Below are 19,768 nucleotides of genomic sequence, written 5' to 3' on the forward strand. Positions count from 1 at the left end.
TCATCTTTCTCTGGACTGCTTAAGTTTTCTTATAACCTTTGCCAGATATGGTCTTCAAAACTGAACACAATACTCTTAAGTGAGGCCTTACCAACGACCTATACAGGGGCATCAACACCTCCTTTCTTCTGCTGGTTATAGACATGGGGGAAACCACTGCTTGCCCTGTATCGGTAGCATGGAATATTGCTACTCCTTGGGTTTTGGACACCGTGAGAACGGGCTACTGGGCTTGATGGACCATTGGTCTGACCCAGTAAGGCTATTCTTATGTTCTTATGGCTACAGCCATCCTTGTCACACTGTTTCTTCGCCTTCAAATCCTCAGACACTAATATCAGTCCTTAATGATCCAAAATTGTTTGATAATACTAAATATGGAATAGAAGCTTCTGAAATAAGGAAATGAATAGTCTTACTGTTTTATAGCTTAGGATTTATTCAAAGACTTATTAAATATTAAATAAGTACAAAAACTGGCACTTTGGTTTGGAAGAACTGCAGAGGTTGTCTTCACTAATTACTGTGATGTTCTGGCAAAAACCTACAAAGCATAAATTAGTCGCAATTTCTAGTCATAGGAGCCTCCTATGATAATACATGAACACATTTAAATCATGAATACAAGTGCCAGTAAAATACAGACAGTAACAATGCCAAGATACTTGCATCTTCTCAGAGAATATGTTTAGTTCCTCAATTCCACCCAAAAGCATGATGGACAATAAAAGGCCATGCTCCAAGTAGTATTTTTAACACTGCCTACCTCACAGAGTTTGTATTCTGTTATTTCTAAGCTGCATAGAAATTAGATCAGATATTTATAGACAAACAGGGCTATCAGATGTTGAAATACAAGAAAATCATTTGAGACATTTGTACCAATAGAATGGTTTCTAGATAAAGCTTAAAAACATTATTGGGTAGATTCTTTAAAACAGTTGTGTTTCCCAACTTTTTCAATTTATCTTATGAAATATTAGAACAAAAACAGCCTCCCAGTCCTTTGTGATTTTCTAATCTCCTTTTAAGTTGACTTTTTCCACTTTCTAAACATCAGTATGATATCTGCAGAGGGTTGTGATAAGGAGCAAAAGCACCACACAATACTAGACTCAGGACCTTTTTTGCAAAGCCGCAGTAGCAATTCCCATGTGTGGCAAGTGTGGTATAGCCTTTTAATTCCTATGGGCTGAGTTGTATTTGCTGTGTTTGGACTTGCTACTGTAGCTTTGCAAAAAGGGATGCTTAGGTTCTTAGGAGGAAGTGGTCAAGATTCTGAAAAACAAAAACTATTTCCTCAACTTAAAAACTTAGATTTCACCGTCCCTTAAACATATCGCAATCACTACTGGGTGTGAAATACTTCAGTTTTGTATTACACTGGCAATCACATTCAAATGACTTTTTTTCCAATAAATTTGGAATTAGTCATGCAACATATCTTCAACTAGTAAAACCTTTGTCAGTGTGTAGACTAAACAGTAACTTCTTTCTACCTAGTGTCAAACATCATTCCATAATTGATGCTTGTGGATATATTAGTCTTGGTGGAAATCTGCATGTGTAAGATCATGGTTCACAAACAGTTGGGTCTAAGCCGGTACGGGTGACCTGCTGGCAGCAGTTTATTTCCTCCTTTACTGCTTGTGTCTGCACAGAATTCAGTGTGTCCTGAGGGGGGTAAGGAATTCTGCACTTGCAGAATTCCACCAGGAGTAATAAACAATATACACAAATACATTGTTCTGTAGCTACCTAGGTATGCCAGTGGATAGACACATTTCTTGATATGTAAAGAAACAAAAACACAATTCAGTGGATACCATACTAACAAAAGAAAAATAGTGGTAGATGCATGCTTAGAATCATGCATCTTAATTACCAGAAGTGCCTCTCCAGATGGTAGTTGTTTAAATAGCTTCTGGTGAAAACATTATTCTTTTGCAAACACGATGAATACAGTACTTCAAAATTGCACTTTAAAAACTAAGTCAACAGTTCAGTAGTCCAGTCAATTTTATGGTTGGGGTTTGTTTGAAACATAAAACTGTTTATGCAAAGTGGGAGCCTGGAGATTGCAAGGGCTCCCCTCTGTGATCAAGCTGATCTTGGAGTCGTGCAAATTCTGAAAGTTCATTCAGCTCTTGAAACTGTCTGTCTGTCTTGTGGCTAACAAGTGATCTATAGAAATGAACTGCAAACACTATGAATACTAAGCCAAAGGGAACCATAATAGATGTAGATGCAATGGCTGCTGCTTGGCCTGGCGTTATAGTAGAATTATCATAAGCTGCACTTTTAGGGCTTTTATTCAGTGGAAGAAACTTTACCCAACACAGCAAGACCACTTCAGCAAGGAACAACAATGTTCCAATGACTGTTGAAAAAGCCCATGCGAGTTCTATATGGCGGTGCATACGCTCATGGGGAGACTCCTTCACAGAATTGAGATTATGGACATTGCTAACAGCCTCTATGTTTGGAAGAATGCAGGTGCTTATCATAAGAGCAAATAGGTGAACTGCAACAAGCACAGTGGTGCAAGCACTGAACGCTATCAAAAGGCCCGGAGGATAAACGTGATCCGCATCTAGCTGAACCTCCACCATAGCTACCTGCAAAGGAAAAAAACAAAACAAAAACATCAATGAATAAGTATCTGCCCAAAGCTACAAGGCATTGTGCTTGATTAGTAGAGATATTCATGATCATAGTAATTGAGCCGGAAAAACAGAATTACTTAAGGCTGTCTACATAAGAGCTATTTGCATGAACCAAAAAAAACACTTGATTTATCCAAACACTGGTTCCCTATAAGTAATTTAAATTTTGTTCCATAGAATTAAAAAAACAAAAACAAAAAACCACTCATCCTTTTATTCAGCAATTGGCAAAATACAAAAGGGATAAATATTTTAAATGTTAAGATTTCTGTATAAAACATCCATTCTATTTGATCTCTTTTGCAGTCAAATGTACATTGTTAATGTGAGAAGGGTGTTCAGCCAGGTTTTTTTTACATTTATTTTTTAAAATCAAACAGATACAATAACCAGGTTCAGGTAGTCATACATCCCAATCTGACATACTGTGATTCTTCAGTATAAAGAGATTAGGGTCTTACCTTACTAATATATTTTCCAGTATAGGTGTGTCATTCTGAACAAGTGGGTTATCTCCCCATGGCCGAAAGACTCTGCAGAAGGAATCCACTCTGGATTTTTTCAATAACTCTCCTAATTTCACTGCAAGAGCTCTTCTGTAATTAGGTGAAGTAGGGATAGGAGAAAACTTCCCCAACTAATAAATCTGTTCTGCTCAAACCAAATAATACAAGAACTATGAACAATCAAACATAGCAACAAACATGCCAGCAGAAGCATCAAAGGAGTTCAAATAGAACCCCAAATGCACCACTATTAAATTACTCTTCAAGGGCTTACTGGCCTCTAAATAACAGATCTGGAGAAGAATATTCTTAATGAGACAGTAGGCAGGCACAGGAAAGACAGGGTGGGGGTCCCGAATGACACACCTATCTACTGGAAAAGATATTATAAAGGTAAGAACCTAATCTGTTTTTCCAGTGCAATAGGTGTGCATTTTGGACAAGTGAGACGTACAAAAGTAGTCCCAGAAATCTAGGGTGGGATGACTGTGCCGGCATATAGCACCCAAAGGCAGAGTTCTCCCCCGTCGCCACATCCACTTAATAAAACTTAGCAAATGTATGTAGAGTGGACCAAATTGGCGCCCTAAGGACAAGTTAAGGACAACAAATTGGCAAGAGGACTCACACAACTTACTGGCGCAGAGGGTTCACACATAAAGCTCAGGCAGCTCGGAGGAGGAACAGGTATGAGCACCCACGGAAAACAGAAGATGAGCTTTCCGGTATTCTGCACCGGATGTAGGATGTATGACTACGTCCCCTCAGGGACTACGTCATACATTTGCAGTCAGTGCAGGGAGCTCGAAAGCCTGAAGCAGCAAGTCTGGTTGCTGGAGGGAACTGTGAAGGAGCTAGAAGAACTTCTTATCAATAAAGAAGAAAAGCGCAAGCAGGAGAGGTTGCTTGTGGAATCCAGCACCAGTGAAGTGATAGAGGAATTGGAGAGATACATCGAGGACGCCCACCAGCAGATTGTGGAGATCCTAGGGCTTGAGAACAGCAACCGAACATCCCAGGAGGGTGGAATAATTGATACAGACGGAGGCACCAATCCAATCAGCAGAGATGATAGACCATCTGGGGATGAGCCACAGAAGATGGAAGACAAGACTTATACCATGGATACGGACTTAAGACCCCCGAGGAACCTCAAACTAAAGAAGATTGGGATCATAGTCGGAGATTCCATCTTAAGAAATGTGGACAGCCACATTGCGGGGGGAAGAGATGATAGACTGGTCACCTGCCTGCCTGGTGCTAGAGTAAAGGATGTGGCCAGCAGGATCACCAGAATTGTAGATGGCGCAGCAGGAAAGGATACTGCCGTACTTATCCATGTGGGAACTAACGATGTTAGCGGACGGAAATACAACAGGGAAGATTTGAAGGACCAGCTCCGCTTACTCGGTAGGAGTCTGAAGGTCAGGGAGGTCCGGTATCGAGAGCGGACGCAAGGAGACAGGATGAACTGAGAGCAGTTAACGGCTGGATGAGGCGATGGTGCGACGATGAGGGTTTTGACTTCGTACGAAATTGGACAACATTTTGGGGAACAGGCAGGTACTATAGAAAGGACGGCCTACACCTCACCAAACAGAGAGCGAGAGTCCTGGCTGAGAACATGAAGAAGTACTTTGGGGTTATTCCATGTCAAGTGATCAAGGGCTCCCTGCATGACCATCACGGATTTTGATAAAACTTTATGCACAAAGTCCCCCATGTATCAAACGAACTTTGGTAAAGTTTTAGTTTCGCCTGTGGAATATTCGTGGAGATATAGCCATTTGTTTGACCCCATACTGCAATGACATACAGTACGACAGTGACATTCTGACAACTTTGAGACACAATATCTCACGAGCTATGTTTCCAAAAAAACTGAAACTTAGCTACCCTGCACAACTTTTGGAGCTCTATTCAGTGCTACCAATAATAATTTTTGTCGAGCACTGAGTGAATGGCTGAATTACAGTAAACTTGGCCGAAAAAATTAGTGCTCCAAAAAAAGTCAAAGTTTGACATTACTTAGCTCCCACAATAATTGAGTAATAAATGCGAAGTTTGGCGCATAATGTCTCAGTACAACGTTGTTTTCAAAAGTACAATTTCAACCTCGAAGCTCTTTCCATTAGTTTACAAATTAAGTGTAAAGTTGCTAATTTGTGTAAAAAGGCCAAAAATAGGGTATTTTCAGCCTGCTTTTACAGAAAAATACCTTTCAGAAACTATTTCAAATCAGTCTCATTAGAAAGAGCATATTTCAAACCCCCTAGAAAAGTGGGCTTCATTTTTCAACGCAGGTTAACAATGCCCGAAAAAGGGGGACAAAGTTGGGAGATGTCACTTTGGCTTGGGAACCATATAAGATACCCAATTTAGGCTTGGGAACCAAGGATAAGACACCCTAATCATTTGCTTTGGAACCAGAAAGATACCAACAAAAGGCTTTGGAACCTTGACAAAGAAACCAAATGCGAGGCTTGGGAACCTGGACGAAGTGGCCCACCCGTGGCTGGTATTGCACAGCTATCGGGCGTGACCCCTATGGCGATGGGGTTGCCAGTTCAAACTCTTGAACTGGTAGTGACAATGTCACCATGGACCAACACAATAGAGTAGTAGTAATACTACGTCAATACAAAACTGTAACTTTAAAAATGACAGAACTATGTTGAAAAATGAAGTCCACTTTTCTAGGGGGTTTGAAATATGCTCTTTCTAATGAGACTGATTTGAAAGAGTTTCTAAAAGGTATTTTTCTGTAAAAGCAGGCTGAAAATACCCTATTTTTGGCCTTTTTACACAAATTAGCAACTTTACACTTAATTTGTAAACTAATGGAAAGAGCTTGGAGGTTGAAATTGTACTTTTGAAAACAACGTTGAGACATTATGCGCCAAATTTCGCATTTATTACTCAATTATTGTGGGAGCTAAGTAATGTCAAACTTTGACTTTTTTTGGAGCACTAATTTTTTCTGCCAAGTTTACTGTAATTCAGGCATTCAATCAGTGCTCGGCAAAAATTGTTATTGGTAGCAATGAACAGAGCTCAAAAAGTTGTGCAGGGTAGCTAAGTTTCAGTTTTTTGGGAAACACAGCTCGGGAGATATTGTGTCTCAAAGTTGTCAGAATGTCATTGTCGTACTGTATTTCATTGTGGTATGGGGTCAAACAAACGGCTATATCTCCACAAATATTCCACAGGCGAAACTAAAACTTTACCAAAGTTCGTTTGAGACATGGTGGACTCTGCATATGAAGTTTCATCAAAATCCGTGATGGTCATGCAGGGCACTTTCCAAGAATCTGATCACTTGACATGGAATGACCCTTTGAGAAGACTTTAAACTAAAGATCAGGGGAGAGCCGACAGTCGACAACAAGTCGATGGCCCGGGCACCAAGATATCCTGAGGAGGAAACTTCAAGCGACCGCACAGACATAGCGGAAGAACAGAATGAATCTACAAGAGGCAATGAAAAAGATTAAATGGATATAAAAAGGGATGCGAGGACTACTAAATCCAGGAAATTAGCACGAACAGAACTTAAATGTATGTACACGAATGCCAGAAGCTTAGGAAACAAAATGGGCGAACTGGAAGAACTAGCAAAAAGAAAGCAACTGGATATCATTGGAATAACAGAAACATGGTGGAATGAAGAAAATGAATGGGACACGGCATTGCAAGAATATAAACTATACAGAAGAGATAGGATTGGGCAAAAAGGAGGAGGTATTGCCCTGTATGTCCAAGAGGAAATAGAGTCTATTAGGGAAGGGGAGACGGAAGTAGATGGTAAACTAGAGTCCCTCTGGATAAAGATTCCTGGACATAAAGAAGCAGACATACATATTGGCCTCTATTATCGACCCCCGGGACAGTCTGAGCAAACCGACAAAGAAATGATGGAGAAAATTAACCATGGATGTAAATCAGGAAATGTAACGATCATGGGAGACTTCAACTTTCCAGGGATAAACTGGAAACTGGGAATGTCAATCTGCGGTAGAGAGATAAAATTCCTGGAAATGTTAGGAGATTGCTTCCTTGAACAAATGGTGGGAGAACCGACTAGAGGAAATGCAATCCTGGACTTGGTCATAAATGGCATTACTGGAAGGACAGCAGATGTAGAGGTTACGGCCCCGTTGGGGACAAGTGGATCACAACACGATCAATTTTACCATTAGCATCGGTAAGGGGAAACCAATCAGGACTAAAGCCACATCCTTTAATTTCAAAAAAGGGAATTATGACAGTATGAGAACCATGGTTAGAAAACAGCTTAAGAAGGGTAAAGCAGAAATCCAAACAGTTGATCAAGCATGGTCTCTAAAAAATACCATCACAGAAGCACAGAATCTTTACATACCGAGGATATCCAAAGGATGGCGAAATAAGAACAAAGGTGAACCAGCTTGGTTATCCAAAGAGGTAAAGGATGCAGTGAGGGAAAAGAGGAACTCGTTTAAAAAATGGAAATGGGAAAAAACGACTGAGGCCTGGAACTGTCACAAAACCGACCAGAAAAAATGTCATAAAGTGATAAGAGACTCCAAAAAAGTCTATGAAGAAAAGATAGCCCAAGAAGCCAAAAACTTTAAGCCCTTTTTTAGATATATAAAAGGAAAGAAACCAGCAAGAGAGGCAGTGGGCCCTCTCAACGACCAAGGAAGGAAAGGGGCAATTAAAGAAGACCAACAAGTAGCAGATAGGTTAAATTCATTCTTTGCCTCTGTCTTCACGAATGAGGACACTACTACAATGCCAGACACAAGGAAGATATTCACCGGCGACTTAGACGAAAGTCTTGCAACAGTAAATGTGGAGTTGGACATGGTATACTTTCAGATTGACAAACTAAAAAGTGATAAATCCCCTGGACTGGATGGAATTCACCCGAGAGTATTAAAGGAACTTAAGGTAGAAATTGGGGAACTATTACAATCCTTGGCTAATATGTCAATTAAAACCGGGCAAATACCGGATGACTGGAGGATAGCAAATGTCATCCCAATTTTCAAAAAAGGATCAAGAGGGGAACCAGGAAACTACAGACCTGCGAGTCTCACATCGGTTCCTGGGAAGATAATTGAAGCACTAATTAAAGATACCATTGTACATCACTTGGAGGATCACAACCTGATAAGAGCTAGTCAACACGGCTTCAGGAAAGGGAAGTCATGTCTGACAAATTTACTACAATTCTTTGACAAGGTGAACAAACAAATGGATAGTGGAGTTCCGGTGGACATAATTTACTTGGACTTCCAGAAAGCATTTGACAAGGTCCCGCACGCAAGGCTTATGAGTAAATTACTAAGTCATGGAATAGGAGGAGAAGTGCACAGATGGATAGGCAAATGGCTAGAAAACAGAATGCAGAGGGTGAGCATAAATGGAAAATTTTCGGACTGGGAGAAAGTGACTAGCGGCGTGCCTCAGGGCTCGGTTCTTGGGCCCATCTTGTTCAATATTTTTATAAATGACCTGGAAGAGGACACAACATGCAATATAATCAAGTTTGCAGATGATACAAAACTCTGTCGGGCGGTCGGCTCTCAAAGAGACTGCGAGGATCTTCAGAAGGATCTGAACCAGCTGGAAACGTGGGCGATAAAGTGGCAGATGAATTTTAACTTAGACAAATGCAAGGTGATGCATTTGGGAAAGAAAAACAAAGAACACGAATATGGGGGTGACATTAGCCAAATGCGAACAAGAAAAGGATTTGGGGGTACTAATAGAACCCTAAAGCCATCGGCTCAATGTGCGGCGGCGGCGACAGCGAATAGGATGTTGGGCATGATTAAGAAGGGGATCACGAGTAGATCAGAAGACGTTATAATGCCACTTTACAGAGCAATGGTCAGACCACACTTAGAATATTGTGTCCAACATTGGTCTCCATACCTTAAGAATGCTGGTGCAGAGGCGAGCCACGAAACTAGTCAAAGGTATGGAGAATTTGAGCTACAAAGAACGCCTCGGAAAACTCGGACTGTTCACCCTTGAAAAGAGAAGACTGCGAGGGGATATGATAGAAACTTTTAAAATATTAAAAGGATTTGACAAAATAGACCAGGAAACATCATTACTAACATTTTCGGATGCGACACGGACAAGAGGTCATAGCCTGAAACTGAGTGGTAGCAGGTTCAGGACTAATGTCGGGAAGTTCTGTTTCGCACAGCGAGTGGTGGGAGCATGGAATGCTCTTCCGGAGGAGGTTGTGATGGAAACTTCTGTTCTGGGTTTCAAATGCAAGTTGGATGCATACCTTCTTGCTAATCATATTGAGGGATACGGGAAATCCGGGTCTCCATAAAGGAGTACCTAAATGGGCCTCCGCATGTGCGGATCGCCAGACTAGATAGACCTAGGTCTGATCTGGCGAAGGCGTTTCTTATGTTCTTATATGTTATGTAAAATCTCCACTGGAGAGATTGCCCTAGCTTTTGCCCATGACAGAGCAACACTTCTCGTTGAACGTGTCTTCACTGAAACTGGACTGTTTCCCACAAACAATGTATGCTGATGAAATGGCCCTTCAGATAAGAACATAAGCATTGCCTCTGCTGGGTCAGACCAGGGGTCCATCGTGCCCGGCAGTCCGCTCCCACGGCGGCCCCCCAGGTCCATGACCTGAAAATGTTCCCTACCTAATCTAAAATATCCATACCCTATTCGCTCAATGTCCTGTACCCTGTAATCCCCTTCGCTTCCAGGAAGTCATCCAGTCCCTTTTTGAACCCCAGAATTGTACTCTGTCTTATCACCTCTCCGGGAAGCGCGTTCCAGGTGTCCACCACCCTCTGAGTGAAGAAGAACTTCCTTGCATTCGTTATGAATCTGTCTCCTCTCAGTTTTTCTGAATGACCTCTTGTTTTAGTTGTCCCTGCTAGTCTAAAGAATCTGTCCCTCTCCACCTTCTCTATGCCTTTCATGATTTTATAAGTCTCTATCATGTCCCCTCTCAGTCTCCGCTTCTCTAGGGTAAAGAGCCCCAGCCTGTCTAACCGTTCGGCATATGAAAGGTTCTCCATACCCTTTATCATCCTCGTTGCCCTCCTCTGGACCCTCTCGAGTATTGCCATGTCCTTCTTGAGGTATGGCGACCAGTATTGGACGCAGTATTCCAGATGTGGGCGCACCATTACTCGATACAGTGGCAGGATAACTTCCTTCGTTCTGGTAGTGATACCTTTTTTGATAATGCCCAACATTCTGTTCGCTTTTTTTGAGGCCGCTGCACATTGCGCCGCCGGCTTCATTGTGTTATCCACCAATACCCCCAGATCTTTTTCTTGTTTGCCTTCCCCGAGTGCCCTCCCTCCCATCGCGTAGCTGTACATGGAGTTCCCTTTCCCTATGTGCAAGACCTTACATTTCTCCACATTGAAGCTCATCTGCCATTTTTTTGCCCACTCACTCAGTTTGTTCAGGTCGCTCTGCAGTTCTTTGCATTCCTCAACAGTTCTGACCCTGCTGGAGAGTTTTGTGTCATCCGCGAACTTGATAACTTCGCACTTTGTCCCCATTTCTAGATCATTAATAAATATATTGAACAGCAGTGGTCCCAGCACTGACCCTTGCGGAACACCACTTGTGACCCCTATCCAGTCAGAGTAGTGCCCCTTTACTCCTACCCTCTGTTTCCTGTCCGCCAGCCAATTTTTGATCCATCTGTGCACGTCCCCTTCCACCCCGTGGCTCCACAGTTTCTTCAGTAAGCGTTCATGGGGCACCTTGTCGAAGGCTTTTTGGAAATCTAGATATATAATGTCTACTGGGTCACCTTGGTCCAATTGCTTATTTATCCCCTCAAAGAACTGCAGTAGATTTGTCTGGCATGATCGGCCTTTACAGAAACCATGCTGGCTCGATCTCATCAGATTATTTTTTTCTATATGCTCATTGATACCTTCCCTGATCAGTGATTCGGCCATCTTCCCCGGAACAGAGGTTAAGCTCACCGGTCTGTAGTTTCCCGGGTCGCCTCTCGATCCTTTTTTGAAGATCGGTGTAACAATCGCTATCTTCCAGTCCTCCGGGATTACCCCTGTTCTCAAGGACAGGTTGCAAATATGCTGCAGTAGCTCTGCTGTTTCATCTCTGAGCTCTTTCAGTATTCTCGGGTGGATCCCATCTGGGCCCGGTGCTTTGTCCGTTCTTAATCTATCTATCTGTCTGAGAACGTCTTCGAGGCTTATCTCCATGCATGATAATTTCCCCTCTTGATCTCCCCTGAAGATTTTTTCCGGTTCTGGCACACTGGTTGTGTCCTCTATTGTAAAGACCGACAAGAAGAACTTGTTTAGCCTACCAGCCACTTCTTTTTCCTCTTTCACCACTCCCTTCCGGTCACCCTCATCCAGGGGCCCCACCTCCTCCCTCGCTGGTTGTTTCCCTTTCACATATCGGAAAAATGGTTTGAAATTTCTTGCTTCCTTGGCCAGTCTCTCCTCATACTCTTTCTTGGCTTTCCTGACTACTCGGTGACATTCTTTTTGATGCTTCCTGTGCTCTCTCCAGTTTCCTTCAGTTTTATCTTTTTTCCACTTCCGAAATGATTTTTTCTTGTCTCCTATCACTTTCTTTACTTCACTGGTTATCCATGCAGGGTCCCTCGTCTGATTCTTCTTGGAACCTTTCCTAAATCTTGGTATATATAGGTTTTGCGCCTTGTTTACTGTGTCCTTGAATAGGGACCAGGCTTGCTCCACAGTCCGAGTTTCCTTGGAGCTGTTTCTGAGCTTCTTTCTCACCATTTGTCTCATGGCATCATAGTTCCCTTTCTTGAAGTTAAATGTTGTTGCCTTGGTTCTCTTTCCCATAGGTAGTCCTACTTGCACTTTGAACTGAATCATGTTGTGGTCACTGGTTCCTAGTGGTCCCATGACCTCCACATCCTTTGCTGGTCTTTTCAGCCCATTGAGGATCAGATCCAGAATCGCTGATCCTCTCGTTGGTGTCTCGACAAGTTGTTCCACCTGGAACCATATCCTTGGAAGCTGGTGCACTTCACTTTAGCTGGATTACTCAGCATAAAAAGATGGTGAGAGCCTAAACTCAATGGTAACCTCCAGATATCGAAGTAGTACTCTTCGCACATCCAATTTCTTCAAAATCTGGTCCTGTTTCTTGGAGCCTATTAACTGCAATGCTGGCAATCAGGAAGTTTGTTAAGCAATCAAACTTCCTGATTGACAAGAAGTACTGAAACCACTTTTGGCAGGAATGAAATTAGGTGTGTAAAGAGACTCCAGCATCATAGATTTTAAGGCAAGGCTCTCTACAAGCATGAGCCTGGAATTGCAAGAACTGTCTTGCCGAGGTCACAGCCACCAGAAAAACAGTCTTGAACATCAAATCCATCGGCGACACTTCCTTCAGCAGCTCGAATGGAGCTTGGCTGAGACCCCGAAGGACCATGTTAAGAACCCATGAAGGGAATAGGGCTCTGACCAGAGATTTGATGTGAAGGGCACCCTTTAAAAATCTGGCTATGCCTGGATGAGACGACAGCATAGATCTTCAGTCTCAAACTCTGAAACAAGAGAACCTGGCAACTTGGACCTGAAGGAAAGCTTGTCAAGGCTGGCTTAGAGGAAAGTCAACATCACAGAAACTGGAGCTCAAAATGGCTCCACCCTTACCTGGACACACCACTTCTGGAAAGTCTACCATGCCTTTAGCATAGGCAGAGACCATGGTTTGCTTCTTGGACTTGAGGAGAGTGATAATGACCATCTCTGAGTACCCCTTACATCAGCCCTGCACAACATGTGGCCCAAAACGGCTCTCACTCCGCTCTCCTGCTTGTGGGGGTTCAGCTACCACACCAGCTTCTCCCACTGACAGGAACCAGCCCTGAAGCTTTCCAGCGGCTACGTTTTGCTCCCTCTGCCGCATTTTCCTGTTTTTGGCAAGGCGGGATGCAACACATGGAAAGAAGATGCGGCAAAGGGAGCGGGACGTTGGAGAAGCAAAGTTTTGGGTGTTGGAAACTTCAGAAATGCAGCTAGGATGCGGAGATGGAGCATTTGAGAATGAGGGAGAGAAGTTGGGCCACAGACGGTGAGAATGGAAGAAAGATGAAGAGATGCCAGGCCCTGGAAGACAGAGTGAGAGACAGAAAGACCTGAAACAAAGGGGAGGCAAAAGAGAGGGGGCAGATGTTGGACTTGGGGGTATCTAGAAGAAAGAGAGAGAGATGAAAAGATTCTGGATGAGAGAGAGGCAGAGAAAGACCTGGAAGAAAGGAGAACAAATGCTTGACATTGAGGGGGGGAGGGATTGTAAGCAGAAGACAGAGAGAGAAGCCTGGATCAAAGGGAAAAGATAGGAGGCAGATGTTGGACTATGGGAGGTGCAGACAGAGGGGGAGAGGCCTCCGAGGGAGAATGGAGATGCAAGACCATAACAGAGGAGTGAGAGAGACCTGGACCCAAAGGGGATAGGGCTGGATTGTGAAAGAAATGTTGGATGCACAGTCAGAAATAAGTCCAACCAGAAACTAATTAAATCACCAGACAACAAAGGTAGGAAAAATGATTTTATTTTCAATTTAGTGATTGAAATGTGTCAGTTATGAGAATTTATAACTGCTGTGTGTATATGAAAAATGAAAGAAAAAAACATAATACTTATAGACCGCGTTACCAAAAAGTTCTACGTGCTCTACAAAAGATTATAAACGAACATAATCGTATATTTGAATGAGTCAGCTAGTCAGGTATTTGGAGAAAAGATAGGTTTTTAGCTGTTTTCTAAAATGTCTGTAAGAAACAGCTGTGAGCAACAATGATCAAAATTCTTTTTCATGAGAAGTTGCCTGAGATGCTAAAGAGTGATTTAGGAATTTCTTGCTTTTACAATTAGTAAAGGGGGCAGAATCTGGGGCAGAGCTTGGGTGGGTTTAGGAAGCACTGACCCTTGAACAACGAGGAGGCCCAGATCAGCCAGTTGTCCAGGCAGGAATGCACCTGCAGACCCATCCTTCGCAGGTGGACTGCCGCCACCACTTTGGTGAATGTGTGGGGAGCTGTGGTCAGGCCAAAGTCGAGAGCTCAAAATGCTGTCCCAGGACATGAAATCTTAGGAACTTTTATGGTCTGGGAAAATGGGACTATGCAAGTAGGCTTCCATCAGATCCAGAGAGGCCAGGAACTCTTCCGGAGTGACCTCCGCTTTGACATAACAAATAGTCTTTATGTAAAAACACGGGACCCTGAGCGCTGCATTTACATGAGTAAAGTCTCCAATGGGTCTCCAATTGATAGAGCCTTTCTTTGGCACAATAAAGTATTTGTCCAAGCTCGAGTCTTCAGGCGACATAGGCTCTATGGCCTGAATGTGTAACAGCCTTTTCACAGCGACTTGCACTCAGGTTGCCTTTCCTTGGCACCCCACGAGAGTCCACAAAACAATCTGTTGGAGTCTGGGCCAATTCCTGCTTATAGCCGTTCTGGATGACTTCCAGAACCCAGGCCTGTAGAAAGTAGAGAGCTGGCCTCCTATCATGAGAGGGACCTTCCCCAACCTAGCATCCATGTGACTTCTTGGCAGAGGGCACAGCACGAGATACTGAAAACTGGTTATGTCTGGGTTAAAAAAAACCTCTACCTTTAATTCTGGGAGAATCTCTGGGACATGGAGCTGGAATACTGCTGAGTGCCTGGAGCCACAAAAATTGAGCGACCTGAGCCTCTAGAGGTTCTGGATCTGCTGTCAGGCAGAGTTTTGGGTCGGCAGTCTACCACACAAGACATAAGATTGTCCAGACCCTTTCCAAATAACTGTCCCTTAAAAGGGAGTCTGCCGAGAGTAGCTTTAGAGGTGGGATCTCCAGCTCATTGTCTGATCCAGAGCATTCTGCGTGGAGAGACTGAATAATCTGATGCTTTACTAATGACACAAATGTCTTAGAGAGCATCCGCTCCATAAGCCATTCCAGACAAAGTAGCTGAGGAACAGGCTCCTTGCCCTCATGCTCCAGAGTACTTAGCCTGGAAAGACAGGCTAACGTAGTGTGTTGCACATCGGATGCTGAGGTTGCTTTGACTTCCAAAGTCAATGCCTCGAAAAGTCTCAAGAACCACATTCACTCAGTGATCCTGTATATCCTTGACCACTACACTGCATTTGCTCAAAAGAGGTGCAATTAGTAACATTCTAAGCTGGTTTAAAGGATTTCTCAGATTACGCTCTTATGTGGTAAACTTTGAAGGTAAGACATCTGCTGCATGGACCACAGGGCTCTTCGTTGTCTCCAATTCTTTTCAACATTTATATAACTACATTAAAATACTATAGATTAAGTTCCATCAAGGCAATGTTCACTTATACTGATGATATCTTCATCTTGCTAGAAGTTGATCCTAATTTGAGCAACTTTACAGCTAATATAAACTCTTGTATATCTAAATTGCAATCGTGGCCACTTCAAGCTCATATGAAGCTTAATGCAACAAAGAAAATTATTGTGATTTGGCCCAGAAATTGGTAATTTGCCATCTTCAATTATCCTTAATTCCGGTGATATTTTGCATATAGATTCATCTAGAGCAGTGGTCTCAAATTCACAGCCCACCAGATACTATTTTGAGGCCTTCGATATGTTCATCATAATCACAAAAGTAAAATAAAACAGTTTCTTGATCATATGTCTCTTTAACAATAAATTACAATATTATTATTAAAACTTAGGCAAAAGGAAAATTTTATAAACTAGGAAGAGTTTTACCCAAGGAAAAATTGTCATTTCTTTAATAAGACATTAACTATTTTTTTCTGAGGTCCTCCAAGTACCTACAAATCCAAAATGTGATCCTGCAAAGGGTTTGAGTTTGAGACTACTGATCTAGAGTATTGGGGGTTTGTTTTGGATTCTTCTCTCTTTTCAATATCGGATAAATAATTTTACCAAAAAATGTTTCTTTAGTCTCAGCAGCTGAGAAAAATTTGTCATCTGTTCCATCAAGATCATTTTGCAGTACTGGTTCAAACCATTATCTTGGCACAGCTGGATTACTGTAACTCCATTTATGTGGGATTAAGCAAAGGAAATGAGAAACAGCTGCAATTGATTCAAAATGCTGCAGCCAGACTGATTTTTGGAAAGAAAAAATTTGATCACTTGTTATCTCTGCTGAGGAAACTATATTGGCTTCTGTTTCAATTAACAGTTCAATTTAAATGTGCCCATATGCCTTTAAAATTTTTCATGGACTATTTGTTCCTCCGATGCCTTTATCTTTAAACACCATGAGATCTTCGGGCATTAGAACAACTCATATGAATAAGTTTTCTTTTCCATCATTGAGAGGAATCAAGTCCATTAGTAAAATTTCACACTCCTTTCCATACTTACTAACTGTGATATGGAATGGAATACCTCCTCAAATTAAAAACCACTATGTTTCATTGCTTTTTAGGCAATAGCACCAATGAATGTTAATGGATCTTTCTTTGTGATCTAATTATGTAAACCAAATCGAGCTCCTATTTTTAGAAGATTTGGTATATATGACTAAATTAGATTAGTAACGTGCGCAACCAAAGAATCCACTTTAGACTAGATACTGCTGAGACATGGCTCTTGCAACCTTGAGGGACCCATCTGGATAATTCCACTGCTCAGTGACTAAGACATTAATGTCCAGCTACCTGGGAAATATGGAAGACTGAACCTTCACTCCACTCAAAAGGGAGGAGGAAGTAAATTGAACTGACAGAGTCCAAGTTCAGCTCATGCAAGGACTCAGAAATGAGATCCAGCAGAGCTTAAAGAAGTGCAGGACCGTGGGATCAATCCCTGGATCCAAAGCCCCAGACTGCAAGCCAGCCTCCCCCTATATGGCAGGCGCATCTTGAGACAATAAGGGAACAGAGAAACTCATCATCATCTGTGTCCCCATCAAAAGGATCTCCCAGTCCATGGGTAGTGGTAGACTGCGAAGCAAATGCATCCAGAGGGGTTGAACCCTCATGTGTAGTGTCCGAAGCACCACCCATCTTCGCCTTGGTAGGACAGCTTTCCTGAAAGGCTTTCCACATTCATGAATTCAGGTGAAAAAGCTGTATTAGGTAGTGCAAATATGACTAATTTGCACCTCTTGGGCTCCATGGCTTCTGCGCCCTTTTATGCAGGATGGATGCTGTTTCTAGGTCCAGAAAGCACAGTTACTTACCGTAACAGGTGTTATCCAGGGACAGCAGGCAGATATTCTCGACATGTGGGTGACGTCATCTACGGAGCCCCGACGTGGACAGCTTTTCAAGCAAACTTGATTGAAGATTCAAGTTTACTGTGCTGCACCACGCATGTGTGTGCCTTCCTGCTCCATGTCACCCACATGTCGAGAATATGCTGCCTGCTTGTCTTGGGATAAAAGAAAAATGCCTGAACCACTAGGCTAGCTGTCTTTTTTGCAGCCCAAGAGCACAAAGGAGAGGCTAAACTGGATACTCCCGCCTCTCCTTCATGCCCTTTCTGTAGCCCACCGAGCCTCCTACATGCAGTTCATTTAAATTACAAGGGGTGGAGTGGTTTGGGTGGGCCCAGAATTTGGATAGTTTCCTGGGATAATGGAACAAGATAAAAACCTCTAGGGCAAAAGTTAGGATGTTTTTATCTGGACCCATTTCAATCACAACTAAGTCAAAAAAAGTGCCTTATCAGGCCAGCTGTCCACTGGAAGGATTAAGACATGACCCCTTTTAATCCCCCAATGGTCACTGACCCCTCTCTTACCCCCCAAAGATGTGATAGTACATAAACTCTGACAGCTTCAGATATTAAGGCCATTCCTATTAGAGCAGCAAGCTGGTGCCAGGGGTAGGCTAATGGTCAGTGTAGTGGACTGTATAGAAAAGAATCCAAGTCCATCTCTTCCAGAGAACACCGGTGGTGGAAATTGTGGGCCTTCCAAAAGCCATAAAATACTATCCATACCTATAGATAGGAAACACCTAAAAATTTGAGGAATTTTGTAGTGGTATATTAGATATAGTAAGTGTTTAGGCATTCATGGAGAGTTTACAACAGAAAATAAGGGTGTTAAGGTAGGATTTATACCCGAGTCCCTTTATCTGAAGTCCATTGCACTGACTACTAGGCTACCCCCCTGGCTCTGCTGGGATGTCTGTGTGGCCAGTTTACTAGGAATATTGCCACACAGCCATCCCTATGGCTTCTTCTTGTGCGTTTTTCTCTAGGGATTGTTTTTTTTTTTTTTTTAATGGTACATAAAGAAATACATACTCAGCATAGAAATGTCTGGAAATAAGCAATTTCTGAAACAAAAAAACAGGCTTTTTCTGGTTTGAAAATTGTTACATTTAGGGTGAGAACTTTAGACGATTTCACCCCAAAAAACCACAACAAAACATCTATTGAACTTGGACCTCTATGGTTTCTGACAACTTGCCCAAACTCTTTTCGACAAAATCTAACAGCAGGGGTTGATACTGCCAACAGTTCTTTGGAAACTTTTCTTTCATTCACTGTTGTTTCTTACTTCCATGTCCAGTTTTAAAATAGCTGTCTTTTGTATACCCAGCTCTATAAACAAGCTATGCCATCAATACAAAATATATCCATTACAACAAACACCTTTCTTAACTAAAAAGGTTCTTTGTGGTTCTTGCAAACAAAGGTTTATTTTGGCATTCTTCTGCTGTATTGTATAAATATCAGATGATCTGAACAGAAAAAAAATTAAAGTATTTTGCATCTGAAGTTACACTGATTGAGCCACATGGAGATTCTTTATAAACCTTCACAGCCACTATATATATGCACTATAATAGGGATAAATAGAGATGAGTCAAAAAAGAGCAAGTCTTGAATAATAAGGTGCATTCTGTTCTTCCAGCCAAAAAGCACCATTATTGTACAGTATTTAAAAATACTGTATTACGATATTAAAAAAAGCCACCACACAAACATGTTAAGATGATGTAGGGAAAATTTGCAATCTTACGAACTGCAAAGGACCTAATGACATGATTTTTTCCATAAATCACCAAACAACTGCTTGCAAACAATGGGTATGGTCATATGACTTACAAAGGAAATAGCTTTCTATAGATGGCAACAAAAAATGAACAAGCAGTGGTTTCCTGGTACACCCCTTCCTTTCTCAGAAGCTGTACTTAAATCATAAGCCTAAATAGCAGCACTAGCTAAAAAAATTAGTGAGTTTAACTACAACATATATCAATATTCAGCTACACAGTGAATGTGTTAATTTTAAATGTTTTACTTTGGTGTTATCTTGCACCACTGAACATACCAATGATTTGAAAACACCTCAGAATAGCCACATATATATATATATATATTCTCGCTTAGAAAAAATGATGTCAAACTTAAGGGGCCTTTTTATTAAAGCTTAGCATAGATAGTGCAACATTTAGTTAACATATAGCATGCACTAAATGCTGGGTATCCTATTTTATACCTATGGGCTACAAAGCACTTTCCCAATGCTTAACTTTAGTAAAAAGACCCCTAAGAGATCGATTGGCTGAATATAGCCATTTAAATGTGTAATCTAAACAGTTAAATGCTGCTATCTC

General features: G+C 42.0%; 1 protein-coding gene across 2 annotated transcripts in view; it reads right to left on the reverse strand.

The window, feature by feature from the left end:
- Window positions 1-401: 401 nt before the first annotated feature.
- Window positions 402-19,768, reverse strand: part of ORAI1 (ORAI calcium release-activated calcium modulator 1) — a 58,096-nt gene continuing 38,729 nt past the window's right edge. For both annotated transcript variants that reach the window (XM_033955549.1, XM_033955548.1), the window contains exon 2: window positions 402-2,618. In XM_033955549.1, coding sequence (XP_033811440.1) covers window positions 2,055-2,612 — 558 coding nt within the window. In that variant the 5' untranslated portion in view covers window positions 2,613-2,618 and the 3' untranslated portion in view covers window positions 402-2,054. The remainder of the gene's footprint in view (window positions 2,619-19,768) is intronic.

This window comes from Geotrypetes seraphini, chromosome 8 (genome assembly GCF_902459505.1).
Source record: "Geotrypetes seraphini chromosome 8, aGeoSer1.1, whole genome shotgun sequence".
In the NCBI taxonomy this organism is placed as follows: Eukaryota; Metazoa; Chordata; class Amphibia; order Gymnophiona; family Dermophiidae; genus Geotrypetes; species Geotrypetes seraphini.